The 17,209-nt window shown below is 35.8% G+C and overlaps 1 protein-coding gene across 4 annotated transcripts in view; it reads left to right on the top strand.

The window, feature by feature from the left end:
• The window catches only part of CWF19L2 (CWF19 like cell cycle control factor 2), a 61,772-nt gene that overhangs the window by 30,183 nt on the left and 14,380 nt on the right, over positions 1 to 17,209 (top strand). For all 4 annotated transcript variants that reach the window (XM_063148949.1, XM_063148947.1, XM_063148950.1 and 1 more), the window contains exons 11-12: positions 8,919 to 9,044; positions 10,697 to 10,834. In XM_063148949.1, the coding sequence (XP_063005019.1) occupies positions 8,919 to 9,044; positions 10,697 to 10,834 (264 nt within the window). The remainder of the gene's footprint in view (positions 1 to 8,918; positions 9,045 to 10,696; positions 10,835 to 17,209) is intronic.

Genomic DNA, 17,209 nt, shown 5'->3' with positions numbered 1-17,209 from the left:
TTCTGTATTCCATAGAACATAATTAGTATGCAGGAAACAGAAAGTAGTTTCTGCTGAGCAAACGCTAGCGACAGTTTTCAATAATGATGAATTGCATTTGAAAGACAAAAATCAATACAAAATTGAATGAAAGCTGGAAGGTGGTACTTTAAGCAGAATAACATGGTAGAGTATAGAGTCACTGATTATTTAAAAGAAGAGAGTTCTGAAAAATAGAAACAGCTATAGGCTTTTCTGTTATGCATTTGAGAATATGTAGGGAAAATATGAATTATTTAATCACAGAAAATCTTCATCTGAATAACTGAATTTTCTGTGGAAGTCCTTCAGCCTTTGGTCTATTATGAGTGTTTTTCTACTGAAGAGTATTCAGTGCTTCTGTGAAGCCTCTTGGGCATAGAAGATATCCGTAGAGTAAGACTTGAATTTTGGCAGGCACAGCATTTCACTTTACAGTGGCTGACATGGTGCTGCTTTAAAGGAGGAAACCTTTTCTAGGCTACCTGTTGCATGTGTGAGAGTAACTCCTGGCCATTGCTTGTACATCGCAGGAGGAGAAGATTTATAGTGCAAGGAAAAGTTAATTTGGTGAGTTTTATGGCATAAGTGGGACTCATCTTTTACTGAATATATTTCATAATATTAAGAATTCCCCGTATTTCAAGCACTTCTGCTATTTTTAATTATTCTTCTTGAGTATAAATAATAAGGTTGATTATGTTTCCAACACCTCCTGTCTGAACACAAATTTTGATGCATTGAAGTTCTGATGTTTAATTTGGATTCCTGAGAGTCATTAGACTCCAGACTGAGGGAGAATAGTGGGGAAACTAGCTCACTATAAATAATATTTTTTAAAATTCTTTTTGAACAACTAACACTGGTTTTTAGAAAAGAAACTGAATAAAACAGCTTGGCTTAAATCTCAAATCCTACTTGTCTGAAGGGGGCTTACAGAGAAGCCAGAGAGGGACTCTTTGTTAGGAGCTGTAGTGACAGGACAAGGAGTAATGGGTGCAAAGTGAAAGAGGTAAAATTTGGGTTAGATATTAGAAAGAATTTTTTTACTGTGAGGATGGTGAGGTGCTGGAACAGGCTGTCCAGTGAGGTTGTGGATGCCCCGGTCCTGACAGTGTTCCAAGGCCAGGTTGGACAAGGCCTTGAGCAACATGGACTGGTGAGAGGTCCTGCCTATGGCAGGGGGTTGGATCCAGAGAATCTTTAATGTCCCTTCCAAACCCTTAATATTCTCTGATCCTATAAAATTGCATCCATTGCATCCCTTTGTTTATAGTTCTGCCTTAGGAGAGACAGGATGGAACATGCTGGATCTTTACCCAGAGAAATGATTTGCTGCACAGTTACTATCCTAAGACAAGTAAACCATGTGGCACCTGAGACGAATCAGTGGAACAAACCTGAAATAATGTTCTCTTGGTTTCAGTAATGATAATGGGGAAAACAAGAATGTATGTTTATTTTTCATATGTTTTCAAGATTGACCTGTTCAAAAATAGCTTAAAAATAGCAATGATTCTTTGGAGAAATAGACAGTTATCTCAAAGTCAGGCGGTATGTGTGGACATGTGTGTTTCTGCATATTTGTGTATACATGTAAAATTTAGATAGCGATTAGTACTTCAGAGTAGGAAGTGAAAGAAAGAAGGAAAGGAATGCTTCTGATGTGTGGGGGTTTTTATTTAAAAAGAAACCAAGCCAATGCTAAACAAACAGTAAGCAAAAGCCAAATCACCCTGAAAAATTAATGTTCAAAATTGCAGGTGTACCAGGTTGTTAATTTTTGGTTTGGGAATTGAGACTGTAAACACAGTTTTTTTTTCTGCAATGAAAATATTTGGTTGTCAAAATTTACCTGTAATATGTTTTCATAACTTTCATTCTGACTTAACCAATGCAGAATTTAAATACAGCTGTAGGATAGACTTACCATATATAAAGAATGCTTTAAAAATTATTTTAAATTGCTTGGCATAGAAGTATTGCTGAGACACTTGTGCAAAAACTAGAAGGCTGGGGATTAATGATCCTCACTAAATGCACAGTAAAAATCTGAGATTTTATTTGAAACTTCAGATGGTGGGGAGATAAAGCAACAGATGGCTCATGGCCTGTTTACTCTCAGATGTTTTCAGCTCATCATATTTCCTGATTCCTGCTGTTCCATCACACTTGAATCTTGTCTGCAAGATGGCTGTGCCTTTCTTTCTTCAGCAAAAGTTTGTGTTTTCCCTACAGACTTGACTAGCTCTAAATGTAGCACAGAATAATGAAAGGGGTATGAGGTGCAGAACAGCTTTCATATCATTAGTGCATACGTTTAAAAAATAATAGGTGTATGCTGTTATTGATTAGTTTATTTCCTGAACATTCTTGTTGATGTCAGTAAGAGTGTATTACACAATTATTTAAGACAAATACATATTAAGTCAAAGTGGTTTATCTTCCTGAATGTAATTCATAGGAATGTGGCTTTTGCAATTAAAACATGTTGGAAAAATTGTATTAGTAAGTAAATTATGTAAAATATCATTTCAGAGCACCTAAAAAGTATAAAATGACAGAATAGCTAAAACTTCTTAGAATTCAAACTGAGAATACAAAAACTTCCAAGTATGCTTTAACAGCAGAGAAAAAACCATATCCAAGTGCCATGCAGCACTTGTAACTGATGGTGCCATTTTTTCTGGCTGTATTTTCTGCCACACCATGTTAAATTTCTGCATATTTTTACTGCTGTATTTACCATTTCACTGTGTTAAATCAGTTGATAAGATGAAATAGAAATCTGTGGACTTAAGAACCAACATGCTTCAATACTTCTCTTTTTTGTATGGTTGGAGTATATATGTTTTGTGTCAGATGTTCTTGCTGTAAAAACAAGCCATCTAGTCATTACAGTTTTCACAAATTTTCTTACATCTCATACCTACAGTGGCTCATTGATGTGGCTAAGTGACTAATCATTTCAAAGTGTAGCTAACAATTTAGAGTATCAAACTGAATATTTAGAGCTTTGTTTAAGGTTGTATTTTCAAGACTATGTGGCTTCCTGAAATCCAGGATATTATTTTAAAATCAGACTTAGTTGCTTTAGTTTTCTCCATTTCTAGGTGCATCAATGGACAGACACATTACAAGCTGCTGTAAGTTATATGTTACTAGTTGCAGTTTTACTTCGACAGGCTGGCAGTATGGCTTAATTAATTTGACTCTAGATTTGTGTCTGTGGCCATTCTACTCAAGACATGATATTCTGATCACCTTGTCTTAAAGACGCTCTAAGAAAATAAATACTGAGCAGAAATAGAAGGATTTCTGCATGCAGGGCTCATGTCAGAGACATTCATTGTAAAAGGAGATTAATGAAGATTAATAAACTGCTTATTCTGAGTAATAAACAGTTTAGCCAAAATAACCTTTTTGTAATATAAGGACAAAGAATTGCTGAATTTTAAGGGGCCACTGACTTTATATCAATAAGAACAAATGAAGTTTTTTACTTATTGTGTTAGTAACCAGTGTCACTCACTTACTGGCAGAAAAAAAGGATAGAGACTTAATCCTTTTCCGTGGTTTGCAATTTTTGGATTTTTGTTTAGTCCAGTGCTTTACACATAAACCAAGCACCGCCTGATACAGATGCTCTTCTGTAGGATAGTTCACCTCTGTGTTGCAACCTGCAACACAGATTTTCTAATGCTTCTCTTCACTGTTAAACACAAGGGCCTAATTATGGCAATGCAACTTTCTGATCTTGTAAAGCCTTTTAAAAATCCCATTACTGTGTTAGCACCTTTTGAATGTGTAATAGCGACTCATTAATATATTTATGAAGTCTTTCTTGAAGTACTAAATTTTTAACCTAGTTTTTAGAAGTTTGCTTTTGCTTTCCTTCCTCATGCTACTAATTCTCTTAGTCTTATCTTTTTTCTACTTTAAGAAACCCAGATCAAAGATACAACATGTATGCAGTGGACTGCTGTTATAGGCCTCTGACCATTTTAATTTCATCCTCCTGTGAGATGCAAACCTTAGTCTTGCCATAGAGAATGGTTAAACTACTGATTTTTATAAGCATTACATTGAAGGCTACAATGCCACTATTCACAGCAAATGTTAGAGCCTGAAGGGGAGCTTAGATGCTTTGAAGCCTGTTACTTGGGGACTCCAGGTTGGGAATAAAATGAATCCTAAACATAAGACAGTCCCCTTAGGACTAGCCAGCACTGAAGGAGGCAGACACTCTTCCTACATGGGATTTACCCATCCTTGTGGTAACTGGTGGTTATGTGTGACTGCAAGCTGAGAGCCTAAGGGAAGGGTAACTGGAATGGGAGGAGAAGGAACAAAGGAAGAAAACAGGAGACAGTAGATGGGAGAAATAGCTGAGTCCAGCACTCTGAGAAGTGCTAGATATCTTTTGGACACTTACTATAACATGAGGACAGACTTTTCCAGTAGAGGAATAAGACAATATCCAAAGCATTTCCATTCACTAGAGACTGTAGGGGAAAGGAAACAGGTGGCATGCTTAATGCAGCATCTGATTTAACAAAGCTAGCATTTGGTTGTAGAGGCTAGTTCCTTGCTCAAGACTGTTCCTTTGTTATTCCTTTATTATTCTGTGCTTGTACCACTTGAATGTAGCTCTCAGTAAACATGTGCAGAACGCTTTCAAATCATGCAGCATCCAGCTTTTTGTTGGCTCAGTAATTAAAAATATTTTTTTAACTTTATTTGTTCCCTACCGTACAATACACTGACTATTAAAATATATTTTATTCCTAATAGCTATTAGCATTGAAAACTGAGTGGATCTTGTCTCAGATGCTTGGCCTGACTACTTCATTTGTTCACCTCACTACTTCATTTGCTCCTCAAATTAAGCTGTGCACTTGATGTGGCAGAGGATTTCCACTTCCTCCTGCTGGATTATGGAATAGGAATAATATCTGGAGAGTTCAAAATTCTTATTGAGATGGGTACCGAGTACCCTATTGATTTATGTATTTAATTCCAATCTTTTATCTTTCAAAACCAGACTTGTCTGCTTGTTTTGTTCAGTTGAGTCTTAATTGCTGTGTAGCAGTTTGTACATTTGGTGAGAACAACTGTGTACTTTGCATATTTAATTGGCCTGAAGTAAAAAGTCATGTTCCTTAATTAATAGCAACAAACAATTCCTCTCTCACTCAGGAAATAGACCCTATTTTTATTCATTTCAGACTGTACACTATATTGTTTGTTTAGCAGTCATCACAAGATTTAGGGATAGTGACTGAGCCTCTTCTCCAGTTTCAATTTTAACATTTAAGAATAGGTATATTAAAAATACTTTAATATATGTTTTAAACTTATTGTTGCACTTAACAGAAATATTATTTATCTGATCATAATTATTAATGAGTATTTATTATGTCACAGTGGCCACATTATGTTACCATATACTATGTCATATAGTCATGGGAATACAGGTGTAAAGAAAATATCAATAGATAAAAAGAGTAACTAAGTAACTTTTGCAGTTAGATTGATATCCACACTCCTTAAAAAGTCTGTTACTTCTGTGAGTGGTGGATTGTTCCTGCAAAGGCTCTTTCCCAGTATGGTGTAATTGTTTAAGTGTAGAGGAAGTCTAGTTTTTATTTTGCTTGTGTGAACTTATCCATTACAAATGTTGGATACGTTGCCCCAAAATTCCCAGGATCAGCCTTTGGCACATTTTAAAGCTTTTTATTATATTGGATGCTTTCCATTATTTTTGTACTAAGACCTATTGAAGGGATATAATATATGCTGAAGGATGTGGACATTGTATGTTACAATTCTTTTTTGGAAGCTCTAGTGAAAATCATTACTTCATGGCAGCTTACTAAAAAAACCTCCTTTTACTGATATTTCAGTTTAAAGATGATTTCTAAAGTTCTAGGGTTTTTTTTCTTTCATTTCAAAAAATGCTGTTGAATAAAATACAATTAATTAATATATTATTCAAATGTCACCTTCTGATAATGCTGTAACCACTTGAGCATCTTTTTCTACCAGAAAGCTTTTTGTTTCTGATGTGTTTAGAAATAACTTCACTAATTATTGTTAGTAAGATTCTACTAAAAATCGATTTTTTGTGTGAATACAATTAACTTTTATGCTATATTTTTAAGTCAGTTCTATTTAGATAGGGTTTTGAGGTTTGAAGGATGTTTTTACCTCTAATAACATCTTTAATCTTCTGAATAATCACGTTTGGCTTGCTTCCATTGAATTCATTTTGGTTCCTAGTATGCTTTTGCTGTTAGTCTCTAACATGACTTCACATTGGTTTTCATGCTGTCCATAATTATTTTATCCTTTTATCTGCTTCCTTTAATCTCTCTTTGAAGGACCACTTTGATTTCTTTGTACTTTGTATTCTAAAGGTAAAAATTACTATAATTTTTTGACTTTTTTTTTCCCTCTGGAATATTGAATCTGAATACATTATAGTTAGTATTACATGCTTTGTGTCATGACTCAGGACTCTTGGAAATTAGGGAGAAAAAACCTCAAAGCCTCATAAAGCATACAAAACCTTGCCAGCTATAGGGTTCTGACCCAAAGAATTCAGTATGTATTATATCTATCACTCCCCTCTCCATTCCCTGTCCCTGTCCTAACTCATTCCAGATTCTCTGCTGCTGCTTGTATGTTAGTGTGTAAGCATGCAGAAATGGGAGGAAAAGAGAAAGTGCAAATGTTGCTTGGATCTAATATTTTAGAGCCCTTCTTCAAAGACAAAGAAAGTCTGACACATAGAACACCTTGTGAATTCCATCAGCTTTTGGGAAAATAACAGCCTGCACATCAATGACATCCTTTTTGAAATGTCTGTGTTAAGAATTTTAGTGAAGACAAATTTGGGGATGGCTGTCATTAAAAGGAATTAAATATTTGTAAGTTGGTATAAGAATCAGGTATTTACTGTTCTTTGCAGTTGTTGAAGACTGTTGGTTTTAGTGATCTGTGTATTTTAAAAGTCATGTATACAGTGAGGTTAAAGTTTAGAGACTGGGAATGGAAAAGTTCATCCTTTCCTTGTCTCAGTAAAACAAAGGTGTGGGGAAGGAGAGACCTGGAGTTAGCATCTTTTTGGAGACATTATGTGGGCAGCAGGTAAAAGGAGCTGAATGACTGGAAAGATGCTCCTGGCAGAGGATTTCACATGAGCAGGACCCTTCAGAAGTGGCTACTTGGTAGATTATTCACTGAGAACTGTAAAGGGTCTGCTATGTGGATTTGATTAGTCCTCTTGGGAGAGCTCTGTATCCCTGCTTGGCCATGTGGATAGGGCGAGTTTTTCCTCTACAAAGGTCTGTGCAATTTCAGACTTATTAGCAATGCTCTGGATTTTTGAGATTTCACTGCAATATCTGTGGTTATGTGTTCAACCTCCAAACTTGTAAAGTCACCCAAGTTTTAAAGGAATTGTGGCATTGTAGAAGTTTGCTGTGATACATTCTTATTGATGTTGTCATCTTTGCTTTCTGTATCTGCTGTGAATACGGTTTTATGGCATGGTAAAACCTGGTCCCCCCAGTCTGGCTGTTTGTGTCTCAGTCAGCTGTGACCTTTATATCTCATGACATGTGTGGGGTGAATGCACACAGCCTTTTTTCTCCCATTGGAATGAACCACCTTTTCTCCCCCTACCAATAGGGACAAAAGCCCTTACATTGTGAAAAAGGAATACTTGAGGTACAGATTACACACAAATAAAATGTATCTGGCTGATGCTGGAAATAAGTCATGTTGTATTCTCTGAAAATATCATTATTGTTATTGGAGCCAAAGTTGTGCTGGACATCCTGGTTTGCTTTGCAAAATGAGATTTGCCTTTGGTGTTACAGAAGAGAGAGGTCTGGCTTACCCAGGCAGCTTTTTGGTCCATAACTTCTACCTTCATATGACTTTCCTTGGAAAAATGTAATTAAGCTGTTGAAGTATACTTCAGTATCTACTGATTTACCAGACTTTATTTGGGTTTCTGGGACAAGCTTTCCTTAGGCAAGCATGGCAGGTGGAAAGCAGTTTGGTAGAAAATAGCTTGAAATGGAGATTAATGAAGTTGTTTATAAGATTTGACAAAGGCTGTCCTAATACCATCTGATTAAGTAGTGGCCCCATTATGTGCCTTAATTTAATCAACTGATTTACCTAAACATCTTTGGAGTATAATCAGGAAGTTCACAGGCTTTTTAATGATTTAAAAAATTATTCTTAATATTTTAGAAAGCAAAATACTTACTTTTTGGTGAAGAATTTCTGCCTTTTTTCCCCCTCTCTGTGTTTGTATATATCTATCCCCTATATCTATATAGGGCCCCCCTATCAAGTGGGGGCCCTATAAAGAACCTTTCATGAAGACAAGTTCTGTAACTTTTTGGGGAACAGAGGTGAGGGTGTTTGTTCTCCACACTCCCAATCTAGAGTGGTAAAAGAAGTGGTAATGGGCTGTAGGTTTTTAGATGGTTTTCAGGAATACAGCATTATAATGATGGTGGTGTTTATTAATTCAGTATTATCTCTTTAACTCTTTCAGAAGCATTGTGTGTCTATCTGTATGAGATAAAGCTTTGTGTGAAAAAAGCAAGAATACAAACTTGGTTCTTTCAGAAAGAAAAGCTCTGCACTCTGCATTTAATTTATTGAATGTATTTTTAATACTTTTTTCTCTTTTTGAATGTGAAAAGAATACCTCACTAAGCTGAAACTGTCTACTTTGAATTATACTGAACACACAAAATGTAAAGAATCTGTTGCTTAATCTTTAGTATTTTAAACACTTATTTCATGTGGATTAGGTATTTCTTTTGGCTTGTCTGTACCATCTGTTTTAAAATATGTCTTAAAACCTGACACAGGCTTCAAGCCGTCAAGAAGATGAAGAAGTGGTCCTTGTGAGAACAGATGGAAGTGGAAGGGCCTGGCCTGTGATGGGAACAACAGAGCCACTGGAGCCAAAAGGAGGACGAAGAAAGCACCAGATGGTAAGTTTTACAAATCTGAGTACTGAACTGCACCTCTTGACTGATTTTGTAGTTTTACTTTTATATTGCCATAATTAATGAGTATCTTATTAGAATGTCAGTAGGTAGTTTAAAAGTTCCTTTTGGAAGATTGTCGCAGACATCTTTTATGAAAAATCCTTTCTTAGGGTTTTTCCTTCTGAGAAGCTGCAGTTTCAGCAACAAAATGTAAACAATGATTATCTGCTGCTGTGGAATGCAACAGGTGCATCTGGGATTGGCCCATCTTGGATGTTTATAATTAATGGCCAATCAAGGACTGAGCTATCTCGGACAGCGTCCGAGAGAGCTGCCTTTTGTTATCATTCTTTTCTTGTCTGTTCTTAACTTAGCTAGCTTCTGAGGAAACCTTTCCTTCTATTTCTTTCTAGTGTACTTAAAATGTAATATATATATATATCATAAAATAATAAATCAAGCCTTCTGAACATGGAGTCAACATTTTCATCTCTCCCTTCACCTGAAAACCCCTGTGACCATTGTCACAGAAGTTGATTGTAATTAAGTATTAAAGTACATATTTATTAAGCATATATTCAGTTTATTTTCAGATTGCATTTCCCAAGGGATCACTTTAGGGCTTATCTAAATGCATGTTCAGGGAAAAGTTATCACAGTCTCTTTAGTTTATATTACATAAAGTTATGTAAATAACAAAGATTAGCAGAGCTGAATATTTCCAAATTAAGAAAGATTTTGCTGAGGTACTCAGGTCTCAGGGGCTAATTTCACTTCAGTTCTAACAAAAAGTATGACTACTGATGACAATAATAATTAATCCTAATCCTTTGTAACAAAAAACCTAATCTTTGTAACAAAGTGCTTTGGGGAACAATAAGAAACTTGGAAGCTGGAGCAGTGTTTTATTCTTAGGATAATTACTTCTAACAGTAAATATAGTAGCAGTTTGATCTTTTTGAGATAAGAGGAGGTGACACTACCTCATAATTCTAGCAAGCATTCTTGATTAGTAGGACAGATCAGTTTGCAACACTGCTGTGGAGAAGTGAAAGACAGAGGAGGGTAAGGAATTTGTTGTCATCGTCCCGTTGTTTCCATTTTGGAAAATGCTGTCCTGCTTTATGTTAATGACCACTTCCTGTACTCCTTTGGAATTTAGTCTAATCCTATCCTAAGGGACATCTCTGTTCCTTTGTGCACTCTAAGGTGGCAACATTTCAGAGAGATACCATTCACACAAGTTTTCGGTACTGTCTGTGATTCAGTAATCTGTGACTTTACAAAAGCTTTAGAGTTGTCAATAATGAAAATTAGTTTTTAGGATATTTCATTTTTATGAGCTAATTAACTGTTTCAGTGAAGTACTGTCTATCTTTCCTGAGTGTTGATGTTGTTACTCTGATACCTTAAGGATGTTAAGGATATAGTGACGTTGGGAAGAGGCTATATTTTTATTTAGACATACTGATGCAATTGAAGAAAGGGAAAGATGTTTTTTTCCTTAGATAAAATGGAGCTGTTAGTCCCAATGTTTCAGATCTGCATACCTTGATTCATGAGTCTTTAAACTTGTTGAAATTTTTAGGGTCTGAATTGTGTAGCTGATCTTTTCTGATTAGGTTAATATTTATTTTTAATATGTTTGCTTCCAGATGCCTACTCATGTAGATAAAGAGAGAGTAAGGTATTTTCAGGATGATGATAATGTGAACCTGAAGGATTTGGTCAAAAATGAGAAGATGAGAACAGCAGAGGATCAAAACTCACTGTTCATGCGTATGGCATCAAAGGTAAGGTGCTGTGTGTATGACTTTTTAATTAAGCATGTTTTATTAGAAATATCAGGGAGGACGTGAGGCCTGAGTAAAGGGAAGGCCTGAAGGAAGATGAGATTTTTTTATGGCTACAGAATTATGCAAGACTGTCAAAAATAGGGGCCATTGTAAATTGTAGAATTACCAAGTACAAAGCGAGGAATTTGCTAACATTGTGAAACATCTGAATGGATTCTTAAGATTCACTTTACAGTGTTGCTGGAGAGACGTACATATTTTAGTGATGTGAGTCACCTGTCCTATTTTAAATGGTCTCTGAAAGGCATTATGGGTATAACAGGAATTAAAATGTCTAGTTCAGACACAGGAGATTATTCCATAGAACTCTCAAAGAAAAAAGGAAGAGATCCCATCACAGGCATTGAGGCAGTGAATTCAGATGACAGACAGGGTTGATGAAGGCAAAATGTTGATAATGTTGAAGGTGAGTGAGGCCATGACTGTACATATACAAGAGGCTGTTGATGCCTGATTTGAGAGTTGTTGTGAGTCTGCAAACATTGTCTCAGTGCTGGTGTGATTAAAAGGACAATCAGAATTTTGGAGGTTATGAAAAGGGAGTATTTAGCATTTTAAAGCATGTAGTGAACACATCATGCGCCCATATCTTGAATGCTGCCCAAACTGTTAAAGCATACCCTGTATTCAGGAGCACAGAGCAGTGGCCATTTGAAGAAAACCTAAGTAAACAGAATTTCTTTGGCTTGGGGGGAATGGGTGGATGGGTAAGGGAAGGCAGCTTCTAGACTAGAACTATTAGCATAAAAGTTTAATAGAATACAACTATTTTTGTTTCTCATATGGGCTGTCGCCACAGAACAGATAACATGAAGGAGTGGTTTGAAATTTTTTTTCAGTGAAGAAGGTAAGTGTAGAACTTGTGTTGTAGAGCATGAAATGCAATGGAGGCCTTCATTGTGAGTTGGAGAAAAAAAATATAGCAACTTAATGAAATACAGTTTCATTGTTAAATATTGAATAGGGAGATCTAGATAGGTTTTGGCTCAGGATCTTCACAGTAAATGCTGAGAACTGCAAATGTGTAGCAGAAGAGTCAATTCTACCAACTTTCCCCCATACGTCTTCTCCATTGCTGGAGATTGATTTTGCAACATGAAATGGCCACACTAGGTGAGAAAGCAACTGTTTCATTCTAACAGCTTTTTCCCTTTTTTTTTTTTTTTTTGTTTCATTTTTGGTTTCTTGTTTTGTTTTTGTTTGGTTTTTTGAAGGATAGGATTTATTAATAACGTTACAAGAATGTATTGTGTTTCCTAGCCTATGCAAATACTTCATTGCAGTTTTGGAAGGCTCTGAATTCCTACTAATTTCAGTGAGCTTTGGATCAAATGCTAAGTAATGTTTCTTTTTTGTTACTGGGCGAAGATGTACTACATCACATTGTTTTATTAGGACAAGTTTCTTGACTGACCTTTAAAGATTCAGCCATACTATTTATTTACTGGCTAAGTGTATTGGGGCATATGCTCAAAGTAGATATCTTGTCAAAGCCATTACTGTTGCAATGTCCATATTTTAATTCATGGTACTGTAGTCTATCAGTCCTATGCAATGTCACATTTAGGTTTTGAAGGTATTTTTGTTCAACTTTCTTAAAAAGAAGCATCTCAGACGCCAATTTTTCTTCTCCGTTAAGATCTGGAATGCTTTTGGTAGTTTCTGTGCAGGTGATTCCCAGATCCTGTCACCACAAAATGTGATGGTCTTCCCCAGATGATGTTTGTTCCTTGATCTTAGGTTAAGAAACTGGCTCCTAGGCCTCTCTGAGGTTTCCATGTCTTTCTATGTCTATAGAAAGCATTCTTATTCACAGTACAAGATCAGTGTTAACCACTGAAGTGTTGGCAGCAGTCTGAAAAATTTGAGTGGGATCTCAGACATTCTAGATGATTATTTATGTCCTTTATCAGCCTATACTACATGGAGTATCTGCATTATGATCTGGGGCTCAATAAGTTAGTCTTCAAAGTTCTTGCATTTCTCCTCAGTAGTTTCAGCAAGGCGTTTTATTCCAGCAGGAAGTCTAGCAAACAAACCTCTTTTGCCAGTTTTATTTTGATAACATAGTACACAAATTTGACACATACAAATTACTTTCTCTGTCTGCCTTCGTTTGAGGAATGTAAAAATTATCCACAAAAATTAATCTGTCGTGTTGCAAAGGAGTGGTGGGAGGAAACTGCTGCAAGTCTACAAATGATGTCCTGCCTTGGATGGGAGAAGGGAGATTGTGTCTCTTAAATTCTGTTCAATAATTTCATTCATCTAACCACTGTGAATTGCCTAGGGAACTATTATTTCCTTCAGAGATTTTCCCAGGGCTTCTATCACTTTCCCAGACTATGCCCAAAAGAAACTTGCAGCCCCACGGCTGTTGAGGATGGAGGAAATAGGTGCTGCTCTCACAAACGGGAACAGAATGAGAGCTCAGACCAGCCTGTTTTCTGGCTTTTACACAGCTGAGTGCTCTGCTCTAGATCAGTGCTACTTTCCCGATATTTAGTGCTTTAACAGGGTTTCAAATGAAATACAGGCTAGTTGTTACTGAAGATAATAACATAATTGCAGTTTTGTAGAGAGATGGGGATGTTGAAATAGAAGGGTATAATTCACGAAAGGATTTATTTTCTTGAATGGGACTTGAAAGAAATATTAGTGCGTAGACCCAAAGTCTCTCTTCATGAAACCTCTGTCTAATCCCATTGGCAGGTGAAGGTCTGTATGTTATCTCATGCCAGACTCCCACTCAGATTGACAGAATAAACATCTGCAGTGTTCAACCCATACTTCTACTTATTAAATCCTTTTCCCACCTCTCCTTTTTTCAAGAGCTCAATGAGATGAGATGGAGGGATTTTGCTGTCTCCTTGCTATTTGTTTACCTGTTGAGTCTTTGTTCTAAATTTAGATTCTGACTTATCATTGCCCTCTTGTCCATTCTTATTTTTGTAGTCATGGTTCTGAGACAACCCTACTGTGCTTGAGGCTTTTGCCTCCTGTTCCCCTTCAGTCTCTTTTGGAAGGTGGCTGATATGGGTGTCACTTACCCCAGAGGTTTGAAATGCTGCCTTTCCCACAGCTGCCCCTTGCATGCTATTATGTCAAATTTATGAATACCATGAAAAAGGCCCAAATCTTTAATTTACAGTGGTGGAAAAAAAAAACCTTTTTAAAACCCAACACTAATCTTTTTGATATATGGAGAAAAAGCAGGCCTAGAGTTTGATTTGTTCATGTTTTGCTGTTGTGTCTCAATGAAAAAAACACTCATTAAAATCACTATTTCTACTTTTTATTTTCTTCACCTCTGAAAGTGGTTTTGGTTCTCACTGTTGTAGAAGCATATCTTGAGGATATAAAGAAGTCAATAAAACATTTGAAAACTGTTTTTTTCTGACATTTCTAGAGTACAAAATATGTGTGCAGTCTTAGATTTTCACTACTGATAGCTTTAAGTACCCTGTTTGTAGTTTCTTTAGCCTTTGACTGTTGTAAGTGGTTCAATTTTCCCAAATTTATGCTGTTAAGGCTTATGTAATCCTTTCACTCATGTCAATAGATGCTTGTGGGTGTTTAGAGACTGATTCCTGGAACATAACCTCAAGAGAAGCTACCTTGTATTTGTATGTATTAATTCTACTAAAGCATTTTTTTTCTTTTTATATTTTACTTCAAGAAAGAGAGAACAATTAATTTGAGTTGTTCATCAGGATATTTTAATTTTGGCCAGAAACTAATTTTATTTTAAAATATGTGCAGTAATTCCTAAGAGGAATTCAGCATTGAAAAATTAAATGCTTTACTAGTAATGCTGACCTTCCTTTATGGATTTAGCCGAGTGGTATTCTGGTATTATAGGTTTGCAAAAAGGAAATTTGCATGTTGCCTTTCCTTGCTTCTCTATAAGTCTGTAAAATGGAAAATTACTTTCAGCCTAATCATTTTTGCTTGCTGTGCAAATCTACCTGTTCACACTTTTGCATTTCCATCATCATAAACCAAAATAATAGTCTTGAAAAAGCCTTAGAAGAAGCTAAAGTGAAAAATGCAAAATGTTGCTGCCGCTGCTACTATTATGTAATGAACCTTTTTCTTCTTCTTCTTCACATGGTGAAGCAATTTTAGCACAATATTTAATAGATATGATAAAGCCAGCAAAGCTCTGGTGCCCTGTTGCTTTTTACATTTACTTAAAGACCGTGTGCCTGGTTTATTGTAAAGTTATTGCGATAACCCAAGAGAAATAACTTTCAACACCTTGTTCTGCTATATTTCAATTCAATTCACTAAATACCCTTCTGTGTATATTGTGTGGACACAAAAAAGCTGTTTCTGTATGTGGAAACAAATCAACAGCAGTGACAGCTGCATTAGGGAAGAAAACCTGGGAAGAGTAAGAACTGTGTAAATGTAGCCCATATTAAATTACTGCATAAGCATTTAGGATTCTGCCAGAATTATGTTAAAATTACAAGATATGTTGCAATTGAAGACTTGTGCAGGACAGTCTTTCCTAGACATAAAAATTATGACCAGGAATAACTGTAAAGTGAAATGCTAATAAGAATTTTAAAAGTAGAATTCTATGACTGAAGGTATTTTTGTTTAGTTTACATTTTATGCCATTAAATTTATATAAAATTTTATCCATCCTAATAACTACTTATAGGAAAATCTATAGTTTTCATTTTATACAGCAGGAATAAAAAGGAGGTTGGTCCCTAGATACTGAGCAGTCCTCTGTCATCTGCTTTTTGCTTGATTTCTGCTGCTCAGAGGTAATCCTGAGCTACCTTGCTCACCAGCATGGTGGTTAGTCTTTTCTTGTCAGTGACACAGGCCTTAAAAGAGCTCTGTTTGATATCTTAAAATCCTTTGATATTATGTGATTAAAATATTCTTTAATTCAGTGTGGTGGTAGGTTTTGAAAATGCCTATTCACTGAATTATATGATGAATTAAACCTACAAATTTAAATGTCTGTGTTCACAGGGAGACTGGAATTGTAATAAGGTTTTACATGATAAATTCTGCCTTTGTTTGTCTTAAGCAAATACTATTTGCAATCATAAAAACTTTTCTGAAGTGATTTTGTTGTTCAGAATAGGTGCTAAATGCTGAATAAATTTAAATGTGATGAGATGTATTCTTATGTCACTCAGGTTTGTATTCTAAAATAATAGATTATTCTTCTTTGCAGCTTCCTGAAATACATTATGATACAACATTCCACAAATATTAGCTCTGTCATTTTAAGACGTCAGTGTTGCCATGACAATTTAAACCCAAACTGATACATTTTATACAATCTATAGACTTTTTTTTTGGACAAATTTTTCAAGCAGATGCACTTTTATTAGCTTATATGGAAGTAACTCCAGCTATGATTGCGTTAGCAAGGAAACAGGAAAAGCAGAAGTTCAATAGTTGCATACAAATTGAAGCAAGAAAATAAGCAGAAAAGAAACAGTACAAAAAAGCTGAAAATAACCCACACTGGAACCACACAGGTATCTTTTGTTCCTCTGCTAATTGTGTTTAATAGAATTTCCAATTTCATCCACAAATTTCAAAGGAAATTTGAAGTGGGGGAAAAAGTATACTTGAGGTATTATACAAGTATAATCTCGATCATTGGCAGTTCTGTCTCATAGGTTTCCTTTCAGTATCACAATGATATGAAATTCTTTAGCAGGGCTTTTTATTTGAAGGAGCCACCCAAAAAGCAAGTAGTAGCAGCAGAGGGAGCAATAAGAGACACAATGTGCAGCATACTCGAGATGGAGTGTGTAGGGAGCCCCTGTATAAGACTGCAGGGGTTTTACTGTGGAATAAGAAAAAAAGAATTTATTTAAAATACAGCTAAGAGATATGGTTCCAGTGGCCTGAGCATAGGTTGGCAGAAAAATTAGGCTGACCCTGTAGTATACCTTGCGCAGATTTGCAAGAGTTACTTCAGGAAGTAGCCCGATGCCATGGTGCCTGATGGCTTCACTAACATAGCAAATTAAAAAGGGCTTCAATTATTTAGTAAACAGAACGTTATATAATGAAATAATTCATGTAATTTATTCATATTATTCATGGTAATTATCATGATAAGGATTTAATCAGAAAATACAACACTGTAATTTTTCCCCCTCTCAAATCATTCTAATTTATGCATAGTCAGATGCTGATTTCTTTCTAAACTCCTGTGCTGAATGGTTAGAGATCTCACCCCTTTTCCTGGGTTTTAGCCACATTTGCACTGTATTTGAGCTGTCCAAATGAAAGCCCAGAGGGCTCCTGTGAGAAGTTTGGATGCCT

The sequence above is a fragment of the Melospiza melodia genome, chromosome 2 (genome assembly GCF_035770615.1).
Source record: "Melospiza melodia melodia isolate bMelMel2 chromosome 2, bMelMel2.pri, whole genome shotgun sequence".
Classification (NCBI taxonomy): Eukaryota; Metazoa; Chordata; class Aves; order Passeriformes; family Passerellidae; genus Melospiza; species Melospiza melodia.
This window is presented reverse-complemented; position numbering and strand designations above follow the sequence as displayed.